The 23,004-nt window shown below is 42.1% G+C and overlaps 1 protein-coding gene across 4 annotated transcripts in view; it reads right to left on the bottom strand.

The window, feature by feature from the left end:
* caskin1 (CASK interacting protein 1) overlaps window positions 1–23,004 on the bottom strand; it is a 68,515-nt gene that overhangs the window by 5,621 nt on the left and 39,890 nt on the right. For 2 of the 4 annotated variants that reach the window (XM_076142879.1, XM_076142880.1), the window contains exons 5-21: window positions 22,009–22,104; window positions 21,775–21,905; window positions 20,418–20,526; window positions 19,660–19,768; window positions 19,370–19,464; window positions 18,706–18,823; window positions 16,215–16,460; window positions 10,682–10,786; window positions 9,774–9,892; window positions 9,450–9,531; window positions 8,966–9,075; window positions 7,207–7,317; window positions 4,756–4,857; window positions 4,517–4,655; window positions 1,991–2,134; window positions 489–1,822; window positions 69–377 (exon numbers count right to left, since the gene is read on the bottom strand). In XM_076142879.1, the coding sequence (XP_075998994.1) occupies window positions 69–377; window positions 489–1,822; window positions 1,991–2,134; window positions 4,517–4,655; window positions 4,756–4,857; window positions 7,207–7,317; window positions 8,966–9,075; window positions 9,450–9,531; window positions 9,774–9,892; window positions 10,682–10,786; window positions 16,215–16,460; window positions 18,706–18,823; window positions 19,370–19,464; window positions 19,660–19,768; window positions 20,418–20,526; window positions 21,775–21,905; window positions 22,009–22,104 (3,459 nt within the window). The remainder of the gene's footprint in view (window positions 1–68; window positions 378–488; window positions 1,823–1,990; window positions 2,135–4,516; window positions 4,656–4,755; window positions 4,858–7,206; window positions 7,318–8,965; window positions 9,076–9,449; window positions 9,532–9,773; window positions 9,893–10,681; window positions 10,787–16,214; window positions 16,461–18,705; window positions 18,824–19,369; window positions 19,465–19,659; window positions 19,769–20,417; window positions 20,527–21,774; window positions 21,906–22,008; window positions 22,105–23,004) is intronic. The other 2 variants (XM_076142882.1, XM_076142881.1) reach the window with 2 other exon arrangements.

Below are 23,004 nucleotides of genomic sequence, written 5' to 3'. Positions count from 1 at the left end.
TTCGATAGCATTACAAAGATAAATGGTAGCAGACACACAGACACACAGACATATATATAGATAGCTACCTGTCCTTCTCCTTCTCCTCGTCCCTGGCGGCGGATGGTCAAGCTTCCCTCCTCAGCAAACGGCAGGTTCTCAGATGAGCTGCCACTACCTCCTGAGCTTGGGTGGGGTGAGGAGGGAGGGTGGGGGGAGGAGGAGGAAGACATAAGGGGTGAGGAGGCTTCAGACTGGCTGGAAGGAGCAGGGAAAGCGGAGAGAGTTGGCTGCTCCCGCATGGCAGCTGCTACCAGCTCAGTGACGGGGCCACTGATCGTCCGCCGTCTATTTACCACCTCGCCGTCCAGACCAATGGCATCACGTGTTTTTCCCACCTGATAAACAAACACACATTCAATCAACTATGAAAACGACTAGTACCATTTTTGTCTGTTTTATGACATACACTTCAATATTACTGCCTACAATTTTGTGTTCATGCACACCTGCAGAAAATTCTTTTGCAGCGCCATGCCTTTGGCTCCACCCCCTATGGAAGACATCTCCAACATGGCTGCAATGCTCCTCACACTACCCACGCTGTTTGTTTCCACAGCCTCTGTTTCTGTGGACACCCCAGAGTCGCTGGCACGCCGCTGCTGGAGGTAAGGCACGTCCAGCATTCCTCCTGTGGTGGTGTGTGTAGGTGGCGGCGTGTTGGCATCTGCCAGGTTGGAGTTGGAGCTGGAGATGGCGGAACTGGAGCGTTTGGGTGGTGGAGGAGGCGGGCCTTTCTTCTTCTGACGAAGAGCAATCGACTGTGTGTGGTTGCGGTTGACAATCTTCTCCTGATTGCGCACAGAGTGACTGCGGCTAACACGATGGGTCACTGTGGCATATTTGCCTCCTTCCACTCTGATGACAGCCGACCCTTGACCTCTGCTGACCTCTCCTTCTCTACCTGCCCCTTCCCCTGCCTTGTCATCACACTCTCCGTCTGAAACTGCGTTGCGGTTCAGGCTGTGGGAACGTTTTTTCTGAAGTGCTGAGGGTTCTGATCCTTCTTCCTCTGCGTTCTCAGCTGCTGGAGGGAGGCAGAGAAGTGGGACAGATCCCTGGGGCTGGGTGTCCTCCATGACCTCCAGGACCTGGGTCTGTGGATGGTGCTGGGTCTGAGGCTGAGGCAGAAGCTGAGGTTGAGGTTGAGGCTGAGGCTGAGGCTGAGGCTGAGGCTGGGACTGAGGCTGAGGCTGAGGCTGAGGCTGAGGCTGGGACTGAGGTTGGGACTGGGACTGAGGTTGGGACTGAGGCTGAGGCTGAGCTTGGGACTGAGGCTGAGGTTGGGACTGAGGCTGAGGTTGGGACTGAGGCTGAGGCTGAGGCTGTGTACCTGGAGCTCCACGGTGGGTTGGAGAGTGAGGAGGGTGTGAGCGTGGTGACTGAGGCCTCTCCCCCTGGATGAGCTGGGGAGGGGGCTTGTTTTTGGATTGCGGTGAAGATGAGCTCTGGACGGAGGAGGTTGAGGAGGAAGACGAGGTCCGCGTCTTGGTGGGGGTGTGAGGGGGTGTGTATGGAGGTGCAGGTTGGGAATGGGCGTGGGAGTGACGGTGTTTGCCTCTGTGGGAGGAGGTGCTTCCCTGGCTGCTCTGTTGCCTCATAGTCCGTACTTCCTTCTTAGGTGGCCCACCACCTCCACCTCCTGTCATCACCTCATCATGGTCCTTACTCAGGCTGCGGGTTCGCTGAGCTTTCACCTCCTGGCCTGGCTGGGTCATGGCACTCTGTAGTTCAGTGCTCAACTCGCACTCCTGAAAGGTGCTCATCTTTGGAGACAGGACCTCTGGTGAAGGGGAGAGAGACATAGACATAAATGGGACACATTTAGTAAAATTAGTCTGGATAGGACAGGAGATCATGATTCTACCCAAAAATAAGGCTTGTATGAGATTGTTGTAATTATCAGGCTGGTATACACATTATTTCTCATCATTAAAAAGTTTGTCCTCACCATCTGGGGGTGGGCTGTCCATAGATAGGGCCTCTTGCTGCTGTGTGATTGGTGGAGGCTTCTTTCTGATGGATCCCCGTCCATCAGAAGTGCGCTGCATTTCAGCCAATCGCTTCACTGCTAGCATCAGCTTCTTTTGATGGCCTAGATATTTGCAGATGGAAATTACAATTTAATTTGTGGATGTAAGTTTGCTTTTAATATTTGTAGTAGATTTTATTGAGTACATATGTGTGTATAGAGGTGTGTTTGTGTGTCTTCTAACCCTACATCAGATCTACACAACCTGATCAAACAAAGAGGATTAGCACGAGTGTAAAGTCTTTGTTTTGAGTATAATATTCAAGTCACATTCATGTAGTTACTTAGAATTTAGATAAATAAATATGCCTGCAAGAGGCACTACACCACAATAGAATAGTTCTGAGAATAATCATCTGTTCACATGTTAGAGGGATGTGTCTCCTTGGAAACTTCAGCACAAAACACCCACCTAGTGCAGAATAGTTCTCACACCTCCCCTTTAACACTACAGGTACACGACAACGGCTGAAACATTATAGTTGTTACTTAATTAAACCTGAAATTCCAGGCCAAGCAGGTGTGATCCTCCCTCTAAACCTCCCTTTGCTTTGTCAACTGCCAAATGTACAGGGTGAAGTTGAAGACAGATAAGACAGGATGAGATGCAAAACAGTGCACTCGTTATTCATAAATCATAAAGGACTGAATCTCTAATTGTTCATTTGATTTGACAAATAATTATATTTTCTTCTTTCATAAACAGAAGCTCAGCCTTATTTCAGACATTTATTCAAATAATGTGTAGTTTCTTCTGGAAATCGCACACTCAGCTAATTGTGTGACTGCAGAATAGTGTTATTGCAGCTATCAATAACACCATTCTAAAATTCTTAAAATATGGGCCACCTGGGAGGCTGAGCTGCAACTCCAACTACACACGGACTGGTGGAACAAAGTCATACGCAAACTACACACTGTCCCTGTGCTCGTCTTGCTCTCATCCAGTTTAAGGTCGTACAGAGGGTCCACTTTTCCAAATCAAGATTGTCTGAAATGTACACAGAAGTAAAGGACAACTGTGATAGATGTTCGAATCTACACTGTAACCTAAGCCACATGTTATTTCACTGCCCGAGGCTACACAAGTACTGGTCTGGTTACTTCAACACAATGTTTACAATATTGGGAAAGCAGGTTCAACCTTCTCCTCATATTGCCATCTATGGAACCCCACCCAACTCACGCCAATTTAACACTGCGGAAAAAATAAATGATCTCTTTCACCTCTCTGAACACCGGTTTCTTTATTGCAGGCGGGCCAGGGTGGGGGTGTGTGAATGTGGGGTTGGGGTGGGTTGGGTCTTTGGTTGGGATTTCCCTTTTTTTTTCTCTCCTCTCTCCCTCCTCCTGTGCCCCTTTTCCCCCTCTTTTTCTCTCACCACAGCCTATGATGCGATCTGTAGCTGCCTGCCCTGCTGTATGGCATCACCGCGTAAAAATTGTACCTGCGAGGTCATCGAACCAACAACACTGATGTCATCCAGAACTCTCAGTTCTCCTTTTTCTCTCTAACTCTATGCCTCTCTTCCCTCCTGTATGTTCCTAAAAAAGTGAAATAATAATAATAATAAATAAATTGACATTGATTGATTTAAAATTCTCAAAACTAGGCAGTTTTTTGGGGTGGATTTCTTCAACACTGACTAAAAAACTTTCAAATGCAACTACAAAACCATAACCTAGTTCCAACTTCTGAAAGAAATGTAAAATACATAGCTCAAACATACACAGCTCAGAACATTTTAAATGATGAATGGTAATGCTTTAATGAAGAAATAAAACCTGGTCAGATAATTTCATCTAAATGAGCACCATTTAACGCTCTAATATAGAGTCGGATCAATTAGGTTGTTCTTGGAAGCTGGACTGGAGTCCCCTTCGCCCATGACACTGGGTCAGGGAGGGTCCTGACAAGGTGTAGATTTGTTATGAGAATGCATTGTTTTGCATTTGAAATTAAACTCCTAAAAAAAAGAAAAACTATTATATGACACCCTGATTTCTTGTTATCCAACACACATATACAGTACATACAGTTAATCTAATTCTCTTCTGCTGTTGAAAGACAAAATAAAAAACAGAACTATTATAGAGCCAAAAAATCCAAAAGCATTATACTTGATATAATATTCTTGTGATGGTTGATATGTGAATTTGTATTGATGCACCTGGCATCATGTTCCTGTAAATCGTGTTCATCACAAAGTTCATTAATCAGATAAAATAAATCTAAAACGCTGCTCAAGTGATGACAGGACAAGTCAAGCACAGCACAGGTGCTTTGGGCAGGCACTGCATGTACTGCATCTTGGCTATTACGGCGGACATGAAGCTCACTCTTTGTGTGTTTATGTGTGTGTGTGTGTGTGTCTTCTAAGGCTCAGACTGAGAGAGAATATATCCCTCAGGTGAATACTGTATTTACTGTATTTACTCTCTTACCCAGTTTGGTGATGCCTATTTCCTGTAAGTCTTCCCAGGTGATGTCTGTGATGAAGTCGATGTTCTCATATCCGTTTTGCACCAACACCTGGTGGTACTGACTTAGACCAATAGCAGACAGCCACTCCCCCAGGCTGGCCTGTGTGGGCAGCAGAAACATTCTCTGGTAAATAAGCACATGAGCCCAAATAGGTCAGTCGATGCAGTAAAAGCTGCTTGGTGTGTTGAGCTTAACTCACAGGTTTCTGCTCAGGAATCCACTCAGTAACGCTTATCTTGTTAATCTCTGATGCCATTTTCTTTCTGTGGCCAGGCTTAGTTATTCCAATGGCTGTTAGATCCTACACACACAACACACCCACACAGAGAGACACACAAGTAAGGCACAAGAGTGTAACCCCTAAAAAACTCAAGCACAAGAACACACACGCGTACACACACACACACACACACACACACACACAAACACACACACACACACACACACACACACACGGACTGGGGAGAGATTTGATGAAAACTGGAAAAGTCAGCTGAGTTGACAGGAAGGTAGAGGAAGTGTGTGAAATGTCTCCAAATGATAAGCGATAACAAAAGTGAGCAGGTGAGGCAAAGCGAAAGTGTGTGTGCGGTGAAAAAGAAGCATCTCAAACACAAGCAACTAAATGTTCTTCCTCCAGCCAGTTTGTTTCCATACAGTTCATACTGCACTATTTATGGTCTGAGTGACCAAGTTCATACATTGAGATACAAATTCATAAAATGCAGATTAAAGTATTATAAATATATAAGTTTTATTTGGATTAGTGTACACTATTTTTGTGGTAGTTGTGATAGACACACAGGAACACACAAACATCTTACCTCTCTCTCTCTCTCTCTCTCTCTCTCTCTCTCTCTCTCTCTCTCTCTCTCTCTCACACAAACACGCACGCACACACACACACACACACACACACACACACATATTTGTATTACATATATTAAATGTGAATGGGACGTTGAATAGGTAATGGTAATGTAACATGCTTTACTGTAACACTGATGGCATTCTATTCTATTCTATTCTATTCTATTCTATTTTATCTGAATGTGGTTAGCTGCACTGGGCGACTAAGCACTCAGGCAGTAAGTAAAAAAATAAATAACCATGACATGTAAAATCAATGCCATATTAGTGATCTGTGAATAATTTCAGAGGTAAATGATTTGACACAGGTAAATCACTTTGGTGTTAAAAAGATGGATTACGCCTCAGTGTCCACATATGAGAACTTGGCTTTCAGCAATGTTGGAAATTATTGCTGAGAGTTTGAGGTATATGACTTTGCGATAAAGATATATTTTCTTAAATCTAAGACTTGGGATGGGGCAGCTCGGGACATTAAGAGAGAAAAGTGTGAGGGTGAGAAACAAGAGAGGAAGAGGAGGTCTAGTTTAGCTCTAGTTTCCTCTAGTGACAGTGAATTTAATTGTAGCTTTTTATACACTTTTGGTGAGGAGACATTTTATATGTACATCATAGAAACCAGGCAACAACCATCTTTTGCTGAAAAGACAAATTACACGTTCAATTTTGAGCCCTTTCCATTCTGTGCAGTGTTTGGTTCTGATGCAATCTGCCTCTCTTGCTGTGACTGAACCCATTATTTACACATGCTATTTTTAGACTTTGCATCTGTGCATTTCATATCCACTTTATCTTTACTATTCATGTTTACAAGTTTAAAACAGGACGTATAAAGAGGAAATTGGTATAATTGTTTCAGCCTGATCATTCTCGTCACCAGGACGGTGACCTTAGATGTTTGTGCATTTTTAAATTATTAATCCCTGAGTTTATTTTTATCGATGTCACTTTCGGATTAAATAATAACAAGTGATAAAGTAAAACAAATATGAGTAACAAGCAGTTAGTTTATTATCATAATTACTGTATGATATTACAGTAATCAGCAGATGCCAACGTGCCTTGCTGTGAACAACTTCAACCGTACAGTGCTTTTTCTTTCTCGAAGATCGTATTGTGGCTGTGCTACACTAGAGTTCACATCCAGGATGGAGGGAATGTGCGAGGATGCAAGGGTGCGAGGGTGTGAGGGTGCAAGGGGCTCTTGGAAAGGTGCAGGGTCCTAAAGAGGATCAAGGAGAAGGATGGGGCTTGTCCTGCAGTAGCACTGGCTACAAGGAGAGCAGCTGTGTCTGAGTCATCTCTATCCAGGTCATGTCTCATGCTCAGTTAATAATAACAACACCAATAACGCCAATAATGTATTTAAGGTGGGGACTTAACATGGTACTTTCTCCTGGTTTGGCTTTTGTATTATTAGAGCCATAAATCGCATCATAAATGGAAAGGAAAGTGTTACAGTGCTGCATGAAAAATACACCATAACCCTAACCCACAATACAAGTGCTGAGATGCAGAAGTTGTGTAGTAATGATGATTACATTTGGACTGAAACTACCCTCAAAGATTACCAGTGTAGTGGTGACAGGTGGATAGTTGAAAGGTTAAACCAGGATGGGTTTAACAAGAACCTGAGAAGTATTAGAGGAGATGGTATACATGCATCCTGAAATGATCAAGGACGGCACGAAGCAAAGTCACGGAGACTTGTTTCTGTTGTGGTCCTTGGAGGTGCCTGTGACCTTGCTGGAGTTCAGAGGTCACGGTTCAGTTGCCTTACCTCCGGGGTCATTCGGCTAATGGTGGGCAAGTCATAGCCAGCGCCCAGGAAGTTTGGAGCGTAGACCTGCAGCTGAAAGTCGCTCAGCCATTGGACAACAGCCTCTGAGCTCTACGGGAGAGAAGAGGGGGTATGCTGTCACTGGCTCCATCTCTGGCTCTGCAACAACCACTGTCCCTCAGCAGGGCCACGTCAGGCTGACCAGGGGCCACGCTTACTATAGAAAAACCCTTCCACATGTGTCAGAGCCCAACCCCTCGAATCAGAAGTGGGTTTTTCCAGCTTGTGTTTATTTATGTGACATTTGAAAATCGGCTTCTGGCCTTTTAAAGCAGCAGTAACACTCTGTAGCTGCTAATCAATGAGTTACTATCCCCCTCCCTGTCCCTTGCAGTGCTTCAGTGCCACTCAGGGGAAAGTCTTGGTTATGGTCTTTATCCCAGGGAACCTGAAAACATTTGGTTTTGATTTTTTCTGTTTGAAAGGATCATTGAGTTTAGTCCTATCAAAAACATTTGATTGATAACCAAGTAGTGTTTAGGCTTAAGTAGTTAAAGTGCATGTAAACATATATATTATGTGTAGCTGCATGTACGTATATGACCAAAGCCTGGCTGTATAAGGTCAACTGTAGGAACTGGATTATGAAATGCTTACTGCAGTCAGAGACAGCAGTGGGAAACTTGACGACATTGTGAGCGACTCACAGCAGAGACCTGCTGTAAGTGCACATCTGTGACATGAACAGAGCACCAGTGCTGGATATACAGTAACTTTAAGTTACTATTATATTACTATAAATTCCCGCTACACACCCTGTTTCCCACATCCCTCATGCCTCTCTTCTATATTTCTCCACTCTACCTCCCTCCCGTATTCGTTTCTTGGTCTATTATCATCCATCTTTTGCAGCCATCCTCTGGTCCCTTAAACCCTAATTGGGTTTCCCTCCCATCTTTCTTCTTCTTTCCCCTGTAGAGGGGAACATTAGGGGGCTGAGTGCTGAGGAATCAGGACTCTAGCTAACAGATGGCCATGAGAACATAGCTTGCATGGCAGAGGAACACACACACACACACACACACACACACACACACACACCTAGACACACACACACATGCGCACACACGCGCACACATACATCGGTGTTTAATATGCTTATTGGTTTGTCATGCTTGAAACTGAGACATTAACATGATAATGTGCCACACACACACACACACACACACACACACACACACACACGCATGTAGTTAACCAGAGTTATGGAGGCCTGCATTGCACCTACCACTGACTGTTCTGAATCAATATACACACATTTGTCACAGCAAAACAAGTAAAATACTGCAATGGAAGAAGAAAAGCTGCAACTAAAAGGAGTGAATGACAATGGATTGCAGATAGAGCAGCATAGTCTCCCTCTCTCTCTCTCTCAAGATCTCTCAATCACACATTTGTACACGCTTGAGACATTCCACTCACACACTCACCGTGTCATGGCTGCACCCAAACACTCGCAGCACGGACGAGGCCAGTTGGGAGAGAAACCGCTGGGACATCATCTTAGTGTGTGAGTGGTTGCGTGTGTGTATGTGCGTGTGGGTAAGGGTGTACGTACATGTACTGTATGTATGTGTGCGTGATGTGGAAGTGTTGAAGACGAAGATGTGGAGTTACATTCTCATCATGGTGACTGTGTTGTGTGTGGGTGATTGTGTGAGAGAAGGCTCAATCTGTGGGAATTTGGGGGCTGTCCTACCTTCCCATCGCATTGCCCCTCCCCCTTCCTAGTTGCCGTGGCATCGTAGGGCGGCGCTTCGTGGAGTGGACAGCTTGATTGGCTCGATGTCCGAGAAGAGGTGGCAGAGCCTGTTGGGTAACAAATCAGCTTCAACCTCTCACCTTTATCTTTGCCCATCATCAGATACTCTCCCCTCCCTGGTTGATCTGTTCCTTCCTCCTCCAATTGATCTCAGTTCACACCCCATTATTGATCTCATAAGCAACCAATCACATGCCTGCTTTCCTCCGTTTAAATAGGCTTAAAAACTGGAGCACTTCTACACTTCCTCCCACATCCCCTGCCTTGGCCATCTGTCTATGCAACCAGCCAGATCTGTGTGTGTGTGTGTGTGTGTGTATTTGTGTGTCTGTGTGTGTGTACATGTAAAACAAAATCTATTTTTTTAGTGCAGTCATTTTACATACATTATAAACTTGAGTGAGTCGGTTTCCATTCCTACCTGCAGACTGGTCCACTGATTTAGACTGCTCCAGCAGATGCTCCTTAGCTTTGGCTGACTGCGACAAAACTGTGGCTAGAAGCTGTAAAAGACACAGGCGCACACACACACACACACATTTACACATTTCACATATCTTCTTTTTTTCATCTCAATGAAGCGATGCACATACATGCTGGAGTAGCAGTTTACCTATTCTGGGTTTGTTTGGTAAAAACATAGGTGTAGGATGACTGAATGGTTTCCTTTCGTTAAGTGACAAGTGATTACACAACAGTAACAATAATAATATTAGTTGGATTTCATGAGTGTGCGTGTTTGTACCTTAACACCTTCAGCTTGTGCGTGGAGGATATGTGCAGTACTGCCAGCACTCTGACCGCTGCCTGACGATCTCACACTGGTCACACTGCCAGAGCTCCCCAAACTGCTGCGGTCCCCTCCTGAAACACACACACATAAACACACGCACACACACACACACACACACACACGCACACACACACGCACGCACAAACACACATGCATACAATATGTACAGATTTTGCACACATACATGCAACAGATGGATGCACGCAGACACAGACACACGCACACAAGCACACACAGACACACACAGACACACACAGACACACACACACATACAAACACACATTGAGTGGTTTAGTTGATATTCAAAGTCACGTGGCTGCAGGTGTGACTCTTTGGAAATGCACTGGGCAGCATGGTTGATGATTGGACGTACAGGGTGACTGAGTGAATTAGACGCCACAGAACTAAAGTATAGACACACTTCTCTTTTTCACACACTCATTTCTTCCTCTTTCCCTCTCTTCCCATAGCACACACAAACAAAAGACCTCTGTACACCCCTAGAGGAACATAGACTATAGAACCATGCAGATGGCTGCAATAAGGTCAGCCAATGGGTTCGGCTAAGTTTCAGACGGAGGACATAGGAGACTCTCAAACAATCAGGTCAAAGAGTATCTGAAAGCCTTCAAATACTGACTACTGTACACAACATTGTCATTTATCTGGAATGAATGGATTATACTTCAGGAGATATTTGCAAATGACTTGCATTGGCAATCGCAGCCAATTTCTAGGCATTTCCGGGCAGAAACGTTTCAAGAAAGAAGCCTTTTTTGAGGACCTCAGATACTATTTGATCCCTGCTCGGAGCTGAAGGGGTCAAGGTTTCAGGGCTTAGCGCAGTGCGGCTTAGTTACCTGCCACAGGCTTGCGCAGTACCCAGATCTCTTCGTTGGAGCCTCCATGGGGCCCGCTGGATGTGGTAGGAGAGCTGTGAGGACTTGCCTCTGAGCCACGGCAACCTTCAACACAGAACACCACCGTTAGCTGCTAACCGACCCTAATCTGGCCTGGGGAGCTTTGTTTCCTTTTTAACTAAACTGAAATTGTCTAACGTGGGGCGCAAATGATTCGCTTTAAGGCCTGGCTAAAAACCATGGATGAGTTTCTCAATACCAAAACCATGCAACTACTAGGGTGGATCACACCTTTGGGAATTCTCTTATAATAAAGAAGACATCTTTTTTTTTTGATGTTATCGATTACATATCTGTATATGCAACAAGGATATAACGCTTAAAATCTTTTTTACTAGAGCATAAGGATCAAAACAAGTGAACTACACCTAATGTCGATCTTAGTCTACAGCTCACTCTATAATGCTAACAATATACAGTCTGGGTCTGAATTACTGTCATAACTGCTGGTTAAAACGTGCCGGTTTGTTTTTGGACTTTGGGGTGCACTTCTCAGTGTACAATGTCTTTGAACATGTTTTCACCAGCAGACATTTGAAAAAAGTTCAGACTCTGTTATTCAGGGTGTATTTTGAAACCTTTTTTCAATGTTTTCACGTGCATAAATCACAGTGACCCATTTCCACTCTCCTTTGCTACACTGATGTGTAAACATGACATTTTAGTTACTGTCTTTTTGAGGCCGTCTGCTGGAAATAGATGTACAGATTTATCAAAAACGAAGGTTTGAGTTTGTCTAAATGGATTAATTTTCTTTCGGGTCAACTTCAAGTTACTGCCTCCAATATTACTCCTTTAACTGTGCAGATTTTCAGTCATAATGTGCATTAATGTGCACAGGTCTGCTGTTTACGTAATACAGTCATGACAAATTGCCCTGTGAAACTCCCCCACTCCGTTTGTCCTGTCGGTATTGCAGTCTGTTCTCTGACTTGTATAAGCACAAGCTGTCAGATCGTTCTTTCAGCCCTCTAGCATCTAGCTGACAGGTAAGCAGAAATGTAACTGCAGAGCAACAACAGATCCCTGTGATATACAGTAGGCTTTCACTGCTATTACTGCATCCTCTCAGCAGGTGATAGTGAGCAACTAGCAATCAGCTTCATCTCTAGACCATTGTAAACCTTGAGGGCTTAACCAAAGAATGAAAAGACACACCACTGAAGCAATTCTTACTGTGTTACACTGACATCTGTTATCATTTCTCATTTGATCAGCATCACATCAGAACGCTTACAACCAAGACTTCAGCTCACATACACATACAGTAACAAGTGAACTTACTATGATTATTAATTTGTGACGGACTTACTTTCCATAATCAAGACTGATTCATACTAATGACCACGAGATGCCATCATAGTAACAAATAAAACAACTTTTGACAATAAAATGTTCACAATGCAAACTCCCAATATTGAAAATCAGCTGTTTTAGCCAAATTGGGATTATTATCCAGAACATAAATCCCATTTTAAGATCACTGAAACCACGGCAGTACTGTGTAGTTCGATAAGTTTCTACAGTAAATCCAACCTCAAAACCAAAGAGACGACAGCCACAGGGGGGGGGGGCAGTGTGAAGGGAGCAGGGCAAATACGAGCGTAATCAGGCTTTGTAGGGAAATAAACTGTATATAAGCTTCGATTGTATAACTTTCGCTTTCACTCTCTCTCTCTCTCTCTCTCTCTCTCTCTCTCTCTCTCTCTCTCTCACATACACACATTCATACTCACAAACACACACAGAAAGACAGAAAAATACAGCATAGATATATGAAAACATTTATATACCCATAGTACATAAATAAATCCAGAACATGAATATTTGTGTACATACTGTATATGCCACGTACATACATATATAATGCATCCAAAAGCGTCTGATTATATATGTAAAGCTTTTCAGAATGGGGTTGCTGTAGTGCATTTGGAGAGTGTCATAAACCATTATAACCCTCTGAAAATGGGTTTATAATTGGTTTATATATGTCACCAGGACATAAACATAAACATTATATAGTTCTTCTTTCTTTTGTGTAAGGCTACAGCACCTTCTTGTGGCCATTCTGCATCCCTCCAAGTTAAACCCTCAGGCAACACATCCTATTGCATACTGAATATGCGATAGGCAGTATACTCTGTGCATAAACTCCAAACCAAACTCCAAATTTAGCATAATTTCTTACCTTTTAGGGGTATAATATTCAAATGTTTCAATGTGTTTGAGTATATCCACAGAGGTTTTCTGTTTAATGACATTTGTTTTCTTGGGGGGAAACAATCAGTGAAGGCCTCCCATTCACAATGGACTGTAGCATGTAGTCACAAAGTTTACAGTCATAAGTACCTTACCTGCTGGACATTGAAGATGACATTTGTGTGTTTTTGTATCTTACTTAATATGTGACACAACATTTGGCAAATATATGCATATACAGATGTGGTTTAAAGCCTTGGTGCCCCCCTAAAAAAATTGGGGCTTTGGTTCCCCCCTTTTTTTAAGAGTACCAACGCTTGAAGCAACATATGTATAATACATAATTACAGGACAGTACATTGTGTTTGTGTATATTGTTCATTGGGGACTGTGCAAAAGATGAAGTTTGTCTTGTTTAGGGCTCTTTAGAATGAACCATCACTAATATATAATCCATCTAATCCATATCCATCTCTACTGATTTTTCAGCAACACCTTGCCTATTTGCAACATTTGCCTCATTTTGAGATTTGAGAGAAAATGAATGTCAACACAGTTATCTATGCAATTTTAGAATAGGGACAGAGTTGTTCACCTCTCTACACACTGGTGCAAAGCCCACATTATAAAATCACATCTATTGCTCTCTCTTTCACTCAATCACACACACACACACACACACACACACACGCACACACACACACACGCACACACACACACACACACACACACACACACACGCACGCACGCACACACACACACACATACACACACACACAGATTTAAGGCATGCATAAGGCAGATAAAAGTGATATTAACATGATGACAAAGATAACGCACAGCGCGGACAGATAAAACAAAGACACACGTGTACACACACCTTCTGGTGAGAAGCCAGTTTTGTATGCTGTGTTTGAGGAGTGTATGGCAGGGCTGTCTGTGTGTCTGGGACAGTTAAATGTACAGTGCAAGCGGAAAGAATATAGCGGAAAGAAAAAACAAGAAAGGAAGAAATAAAGAGCCAAAACAGTCAACAGAAGCACAGACGAACTGAAGTGAAAAAAATGGAAAACTGTTAGTTTCTTCCTCTCTGACATCTATCCTGATTAGTCATGAAATTGAAATAAGAATCTCTGTGGAGCTTTCTATCACTGTGTGACACTGGCATTACTTAACCAACCAAATTCTTCTATGAAGCACTTCATTTTCACTCAACATTTCATGAAGACAGGCTGCAGCATCTAGATATAACAAGCACATATAAAGGAATAGGAAGTGTGTTTTTCCAACATTAGTGAGCCTAAACTGAAACAATTTAAGTGGTTAACAAGGTTTTTGCAGTAGACATTGGCCTTATAGTGCTTTATTTAAGTGTGGGAATGGCAAGAAGGATGTACAAAATATTGACAAAAATGTGTGCGCGCTACGACCAGCCCGTCCCGACGGGGGGGAGCCGCACGTCAGCCGACCCCTGCTTTATGTGTTTCATCACGTCATGTCTTTGACCAAAGTTTGACAGATGCAGACAAACACTAGTGATGGCTGCATTCCATTAGGTGTAATGCCAAGGCCCTCCTGGTTTTGATCATGCTGGCTCACTCTGCATGAGATAACGGTCATCATTAATTTCAGTTAGCCTGAGTTTTTCTGCTCTGACAGGTCCCACAGTGGAATTTTAAAGTGAATTCCCCCTCAAGGAATCCGTGCTGCCATCTTAAGTGTCATTATTCCATTATTCTGAAAACTTAAGTGGACATCAGTGAGATGGACCCTCCAGGGGCCAAGGGAGAGAGTGCATAATGATCAATCTGGGGCATGTCCTGTCCAGAATGCACTGTCATCATTCATCATTTCCTCTCAAAGTGTTATTGAGGTTTAATTAATATACATAAGGGTCAGTGAAGAATTGATAAAAATGATTTATGACAGTAAGTAACAAATATTACTTATTACTTATTACTTTGCCACATTAAAATTGAGTATTCTCAGTTATCAGGCTTACTCAAGAAGAAATGTTACAATTTTAATCCCTGTATTCACTGAAAGTGGTCATTCGCATGACTGTTAGGCCCCATTAAGCCTTCCAATGTGATGTGTACCCTGATACTGTATGCCATCTGGGCAAAATGCATGTTAATGCAGAGTATAACTGCCTGTGTGTTGAAATTGTAATGTTATCATATCTGCCCGATAAGATGAGTAAACGCAATGTGTACAGCTGACACACATTCATGATATAGAATCTACCCAGATGAAACATACTCCCACCTCATCACCATTGCTATGCTTGCTCTCATTAATAAAGTAATATTGAGTTGTGTCTTGCCATAATTATGTTCCTGCCCCTGGACAGGGACAGCCTACAGAGAAAAAATATGAAATTGTCCTTGAGAGGAAGGAGGGAAGAGGAAAGATGGGCTTTAATTGCATAACAGCCTGTCTATGCTGAATATAGATAATGAAGAAACATTTAAAAGCAAGGTCCAATCATTAGAAGTCATTATGCATGTAACATATCCAGATACTGACAGCACGTTTTTATGCAGGATGATGGAATGCAAGGGCCATTATTAAAACACTCTCTGGAAAAGGTCTAGTGGCTTATGACCACCACATCCTGTCCACTGTTCACCTTCACTATTTATGTATACAAACCATTGCTCAAACCCACACTAACACTAATAAATGTAACATCCTCAATGGGCTCCAAAGCTTTGTGCCATTAAACCGGATAGAAACAACATTGGTCCTAATACTCCATTGCAGTTATTGCATTGGGTTATGCCAAACTGCAAAGAGAAGCTGCAGCAGGAGAGTGACTTTGGTGAGGTAGTGCCATTACATATGACTAGATAATGAGAGACAATAATAAGGTTGGGGATTTAAAGAGTCAGTCGGAAATTTTAAAGCCAAAGTTATAATTTCCTTTTTCATATTCTTAACATCTAACTCAGTATCAACAGGTCTCAAAATTCTCAGTGTACTGCACAGACAAACTAATGATGATGACAACAGCACCGATACAAAAACAAAATGTATACAGTGTTGTGACACATAAATCACACAAATAATGATCAATAACAGAAAACTTCAATGGAGGCCTTCGAATAAAACAGAAATTGGAATGTTACATGTCCAATCAGCAATTGTGTTGAAGATAAGAAGAAAGCATCCCTTGAAGCTTTGTAATAATAATAATAATAATAATAATAATAATAATAATAATAATAATAATAATAATAATAATAATAATAATGAAAAAGGGGGTGTGTACCTGGGGCAGTGGGTGTGTCTCCCTGTGGGGTTGTCACGGGCGACCTGTTATAGCCAAAGGATGTAAAAAGTGGAAGCAGTGGCTGATGGGAATGTGGTGGAGGAGGAGGCGGTGGAGGCAGGATATGGATCTGATGGAACGTGGTGTCGTTGCCGTTGACTACCGCGTTGGCAGGGGCAACCGTTGCCTGGGGAACCAGCGGTATCTTTTGAAACTGTTGAGTGCAAATGACTGTGCTGGCCAAACCTAGATACACCCACCGTGAAGACACATCGACACACACACACAAGCAGCCAACAGTGACCACCACCACATAACAAACAAAGAACAAAACAGAGAATTACATGTAAGAAAAGGCAAAAAAAGAAAATTAAAAACTAATGCTGACGTTACAAATCAAACAAAGAGGAGGGAGGGTGTGAGAGACAGAGCAGATGATAAGAAAGAAGAGAACAAACAAATATTGGTGTTGCATGAGTGAAGAGGCGGCAAAGAAAGTGATGGATTGTAAAAGTAGAGATGCTCTCAACGACTAATTAGCATCAGGGGCTAATCATCCCCACACACTGAATTTAACTGTCAGCAACAATTAAAATGTGTTGCTCTAGCAAAAGTCAGAAGTACAAGAACTACAAGTAGTACATTGCAGTAAATACTTTTTGCAGTTTAAATCAAAACATTAAGTATTGGTAAGCATTGGCATATTCTGTGGAGCATCCAGATCCCTACAGTTCCTCTGAGCCTGCATTCAATACTGTGCTTTGAAGCTGCATTCACTTCTACAAACACTTCCACTCAATGTCTGATGCAACAAGATAAGCAAAAGTGGAATGAAGGAAAGCTCTATAAATACTTATTATATATGCTATAACACATGCTTATATTTTTAATATATAGGTACAGTACTTTATTGCACTTCAAAAGTCTTCTACACCTCCAGGCACTTACAATAAGCCACTTTTCAGTATAGATTTAATGAACATATTTGATAACAACTGATCTGAAAGATGCAGATGCGAGGCAGAGGAATAGAAAGGCTACTTAGAAGAATAATTAAAAACTGATGAAAAAACTGTTGAATAGCCTCCTGCTATGCAACAGCTGCTGTACCCTGTAGGTGTGAGAGTGTGTATCTGTGTGTGAGGGTGTACTCTAGTATCATTAGCTGAAAATTCTGTATGCAAGGACTGATACAGTCAAAAGTACTTCTCATGACAGCATGGCGCTAATGATAAACCAGGTTGGACGAACCAAAAACTAAGTATAGGTTTTGTACTTTTGGGATATTTGGGATAAATGGACAACAAATGGACCCTGTGGTATTTAGACACGTGAAGAAAACAAGAGAATGATCAAGAAACGATGATGATGTTAAACACAGAAGACTGAAACAAGTAGACGTACAAAGAGACAGACAGACAAAACTAGTAGACCCCAAAAGACAGACACCAATAACAGTTAAAGTTTAAACCATCAGCGCCTCTGTATGGTATGACAGGATGCCAGGGACGGGAATGCACTCAGTTTCAGTAGAGAGGCTAAACACTGAAAATGTTGATAAAGGATGTGTATAGATGGTTAAAGGACTAGGCTGTGTGTTTGGGGGGAGGGCTGGCTCACTTTCAGGTCAGTTTATAAGGAAGCTAATGAGAAAACTTGAGAGTAAACTTTATACTATATAGGTAACAAATACAATCTATCTACACAAATTCTAATATGAAATTTTGGAAGTGGCTGATTGAAACAGCTGGCAGGTACTTTGAGGGTAACTGCAGCTCAAAACTACTGCATGGAAGTTAGATATGTGGTTACTCACCAGAAACATTCCCACAACAGTCACTATCATATTTTATGTCATCAAGGTACAAACCCTCCAGGAGAGTCAGATGGGTGTCACATTCAAATATGGATGACGGGTCATAGCATACAATGACTGTATGTAAGCACCGAGGACACCTGAATGATACTAACAGGGCGATTCCATTTCTTTGCTGCAGGTCAGCTTGGTGACACAAAGACACGGGTCTACTGTTTACCATTGTGTGAGAGACATTGGCTCCAGTTTCACTTTCACAGCATCTGCCTAATGGCCACCAAACAGCTCCACTGGAGGAGTTGCTAATGTTAAGATTCAGAATTATTGGCTTATTTGTTTTCAATTGGTAACCAGATTTGCTCTTTACTCTAATATAAGCTTCCTCCGCGTTTGTGCCTTTGTCATCATCATCTTCCTCTTCTTCTATAGTTGTCGTAGTTCTTTGCTAGTGTATAGTCCAAATTTGTGTGCTGTGTACACAAATTTGTGTGCTGTGTATTTGTGTGGCAACATACTTTGTTTAGAGAATCAGTTTGGTCACACACGATGAAGTTTGTAACTAAAATACTGCAGTAACTCACGCACACGCACGCACGCACGCGCACACACACACACACACACACACACACACACACACACACACACACACACACACACACACACACACACACACACCTGTGCGCTTGCTGATGACCTCCACCATTGTGGAAGGGAAGTAGCCCACACGGTCATTTCCTGTGCGGTTGTCATGGATGCAACCTTTCCATCGTCCGTCAGGGTGTTGCTCCAAAACCTGAATGAAATACGGATTCATGACTCGCGAGCAAACAACAATGCAGTGAGTGAAGATGTTCCATTTTTTGGATTTAAAAGACGGTAAAAGCATCCTGTAATAATCTATAAGGGACAGCCATCATTAAAAAACAAAATAAAAAATGGAAACAGACACTTGGGGATGTTACTTAAGAGTAGTTTTTGTTTTGATGAAATTCTGTATGAGTTCTTAAGGTTAATCTGAATAAGTGTGACCTGTAGCTCCCTCTGGGGACGAAAACAAGGACTCACAGGGAAAGGCTGAAGAAGATTGATCCCATTTTAATCTAATGTTGTGTTCTCATGTGATGTTTAGTTTATTTTAAGAATGTTTTTAATGTTCTTGTAGTTGAACAACTAAAATCTGAAAGTTTCAAAATGTTATGCAAAGATATCACTACTGTGAACATCAGATCACAAACTGGTCTGGGCTAATGAGATTATGTGTGCTGTTCTTAATGTTGGGAATGGTTATTGCACGTGTGTCTGCCTGCTGCGTGTGTTTGTGTGTGTCTGTTTTTTTTACCGTAATAACGTCTCCTGCTTTAATGTTGAGGCTGGTCAGATCATAGTTGTTGCAGTAATCCTTCAAAGCCCGGACCTGAAGGGCTGCCGAGGCGTCTGTATATGGATGTGTGTGTGTGTGTGTGTGTGAGAGAGAGAGAGAGAGAAAGGGGGTAAGAAGTGATTTTAGATGGAAATTCACATTATCTTGTCTTATGCAATAAAATACTTCCAATGCGTCACCTAGGAATTACAAAACATCATTACATCATCACCTACCATCGGTTTCCCTTTACATCCATCCATGCTTACCTCTGAGTAGCTGTTTGATCTCTCTGCTGGCCTGTGTTGCAGTGAACTGGTAAACAATGTCCAAAGCTGTCTGACTGAACGTGTTCCTCACTGTGGCGTTGATGCCGCTCTGTCGAAAAGAAAAAGGAATCCGTTTTGTTAACATTTGAATGTCAATTGAAATTTGTTTGCTTTGACTGAAAAGTTTTTTATAGATTTTATAAATTGTATCCACTGTATTCAGTTACTTAAAAAGCAAGACTGATGTTCCCCTCCATGCTTATAAGGGATGTAGTAATTTACCATTATGAATTCCACAGAAAATAATTGCTCATTTCCCATTTCTTAGGTCACTAAACAATTTAAGTTATTTGCTTGCTTCCTCTGTGTTCTTTCTAATAAGTCATAACTTCTTACGTGGATTTAACCACATTTGATCTCATGGGAACTCTGGAGAAAAGATATATCCCTGACCTAGTTCAGCTCTCCTGTGATGGCTTAAAAAGGGATTTATCCCAGACTTTTTTATTAAAAGGTAAACAGCCCCTATATTTGGCTCATTATAGAAGTCAGGCCTAAAGGGCAAAGTCAGGAAATCTGCTGGATATTGTTTGAAGGCTTTAAAATAAAATCCTTTCTGTTCAGATGGCAATTCAGCTTCAGCATTCTGTTTGGCATTGAAATATTGATATATTCAATGATGGTAACTAACTTAAAACTGGATTGGTCCTTTACATGGATCCAACCCCAGATATGGATGGCAGAGAAGTTTCACTTACGTCCAGCAGGAGTCTCACTGCCTCGGTCTTGCCACAGAGGGCCGCTTCATGCAGGGCAGTGCCTGCTTTGGTCTGTCTGTTGATGTCGATACCAGCCTGGATCAACAATCTGACGGTGCAGGAGAGAGGAGATAAAGGAATGTGAGACACAGGTTGTGCACTGGAAGGCGAGTGCAGTGCCTTTGTTGAGTGCAGACAGTGGAAATGATCAAATGATGTCAGTAAATGCCAGAAAGAATGTTTAGGTTGACTAAAACAATAGGGACAAGGTTTACCAAGCATTGTATCATCACCATATCTGATATCAGATTTGCTCTATCAACTATGACTGTTATGTATTCTCTCTTCCTTTCTTTTTGCTCTTCCTCCACCTCTCTCATTTCAGAGTGTTGAGAGGATAGATGTGTGTGGTTTGATGCCATTGCTCAGCATTCTGCTGTGATCATTCATCCGGAGGCTCTCTGAATGCTGACATCCAACCTACAGAGGAAGTCACTTTGCCATAATGCTATTTTGCAAAACATTCACAAAGATGCAGTGAATCCCTAACAATTGAATTGAATTGAATTGCATTATAAACCCTTGACTAAAGCACTGAGAGCGAAGCATATCTCCATGCTTTCTACTCACAACAGCTCTAAGATATGTTTATCTGAACAGAGGGTCCATCATTATAAATCTTTATACATTTTAAGGTATAAATGTGCAGCGTATTCTACAGATCAGAGTATTATTACATTATACCTTGGTTTGTACATACATAGTCCAGATCCTGTGATAATCACTGGGTTTGCCAAGAAGCACAATTGTTCTCTTTCTTTCTTGAGACTACATTATGTGACAAATGCTTAACCTTTTCACTGCATGACAAAACATTAGCATAACATTATGTGGTGTATTCAAACACATTGTTTCTTTGTTTTGTTATATTTTTATCTCAACAGCAAGCTCAGACGGACCTCATAAACCACGAAATTAATTAGAAATGGTGTGTGGGTGTGTGTAAGAGAGACATTGTTTGTGTGCATGTTGTGATATAGTATTACAACAGAAAATGCTGGTTTATGATTGGCTGGTCAGAAAACGCAACACTTCAAAGTAGTTTCAGCCACTCATTTAATCACTGATCATAAATGTGGCAGTTCTGCCACATTTAGCTATGCTAAAGTGGCTATAAACATGTTATTTAAACATAAATCCGCTGCATATAGGGGCATACTTCACCTCCTCCTTCTCTGTTACTTTCGTATTTACTCTGTACTTATGTGTCTCTGTGTGGGTGTTTGTGTGATAGGGATAGGTTCCAACTATGTATGGGAGTCTTACTGAGGATCTGAGTGTGTATATGTGTGTGTACCTGATGATGTCTATATGTCCGTTTTTGGCAGCCAGGTGGAGAGGAGATGTCCCGTTGGGATCGGTGGTGTCTCCTTTTTTGGGTTCCAGCAGAGCAGCACACATGTTGCTGGACAGCAACAACTGGACTACCTACACACACACACACACAACACATGCCACACAACCAATAAACTTTCCATCTTCTCTCATTTTCTAATTTTCTCTAAAATAAATTCTGAGCACAGCTTCTTACCCCAACTCTTCCAAACTCACAGGCCAGGTCCAGAGGAGTTTTCCCAGCATTGTCCACGATGCACGGGTTGGACTGATGCTGCAACAGCATCTCAGACTGCAAACAGAATATAGAATATGAGGACAAAGACAAATGGAATATATGATCATTATGTGTTCTCTCACACAGAATATAAGCCCAATATAGTTACGACACAATGACATGTTTATTAAAACATATATGTACACACCAGATCTATTCATGCCTTGTCTTAAAAACCAAAAGCCCCACAGCCTCTCCACTGTTGCTTTTAGAGTCTTTGTGAAACGTTTGCTGTCCTTTTGCTCTGCTCGCTGTGAAATGATTTGTTTGTTTGTTTATCACCCTGGATAAATCAGGGCTATTTAATGTAATTAAACCAGAAAACTAGAAGTATTTTTCAGTTGTGTAGCCTGGGAGTGCTTACTATCACTCTCCTCTAGGCTGTGGTAGCTGAAGAAATACGTTGTAGTGAGACTGCATATTCCATTTCTGTTTCACTGGCAAGTCTGCAGTAGCACTGCAGCATTCATCATTTTCACCTAGGAAAGGCTTTAAGAGAGAGTTTTCTGCCAGCTTTATCTTTCATCTCTCATCTGTCTTCCCCTTGACTCAGGATCATTCCTCTTTATGGTAATATAGCGAGTTGGTTCTAGGTTCACTGTGCGTCTTTCACAAAATGTTAAACTAACTGTATCACATTTCATATCAGTATTAAAGAGGACTTCTTGTATTTTTTCTTTTATTCAAGTTATGTAGTGGGAAGTGTGTTGAACACAGTCAAAATGTGAGGATGATAGAAGGCAAACCAGTAAGTAAAACTTTAGGGCCCTTACAGCTGTGACCTGTTGATGTCAACACATAATACTGCAGGTTAAACATCTGTCGTAGGTATGAGGGTAGGGACTTTTGTTTGACCAGCATCCGCCAAGTCATGGCTGGCGTATCAGAACAGAGCTTTATCAGGGGGGGGACCTC

The sequence above is a fragment of the Genypterus blacodes genome, unplaced genomic scaffold, assembly GCF_046128005.1.
Source record: "Genypterus blacodes isolate CSIRO-AG114 ecotype Tasmania unplaced genomic scaffold, CSIRO-AGI_Gbla_v1 ptg000022l_1, whole genome shotgun sequence".
Taxonomy (NCBI): domain Eukaryota; kingdom Metazoa; phylum Chordata; class Actinopteri; order Ophidiiformes; family Ophidiidae; genus Genypterus; species Genypterus blacodes.
The sequence above is the reverse complement of the archived record's forward strand: the minus strand, read 5'-3'. Positions and strand labels throughout refer to the sequence as shown.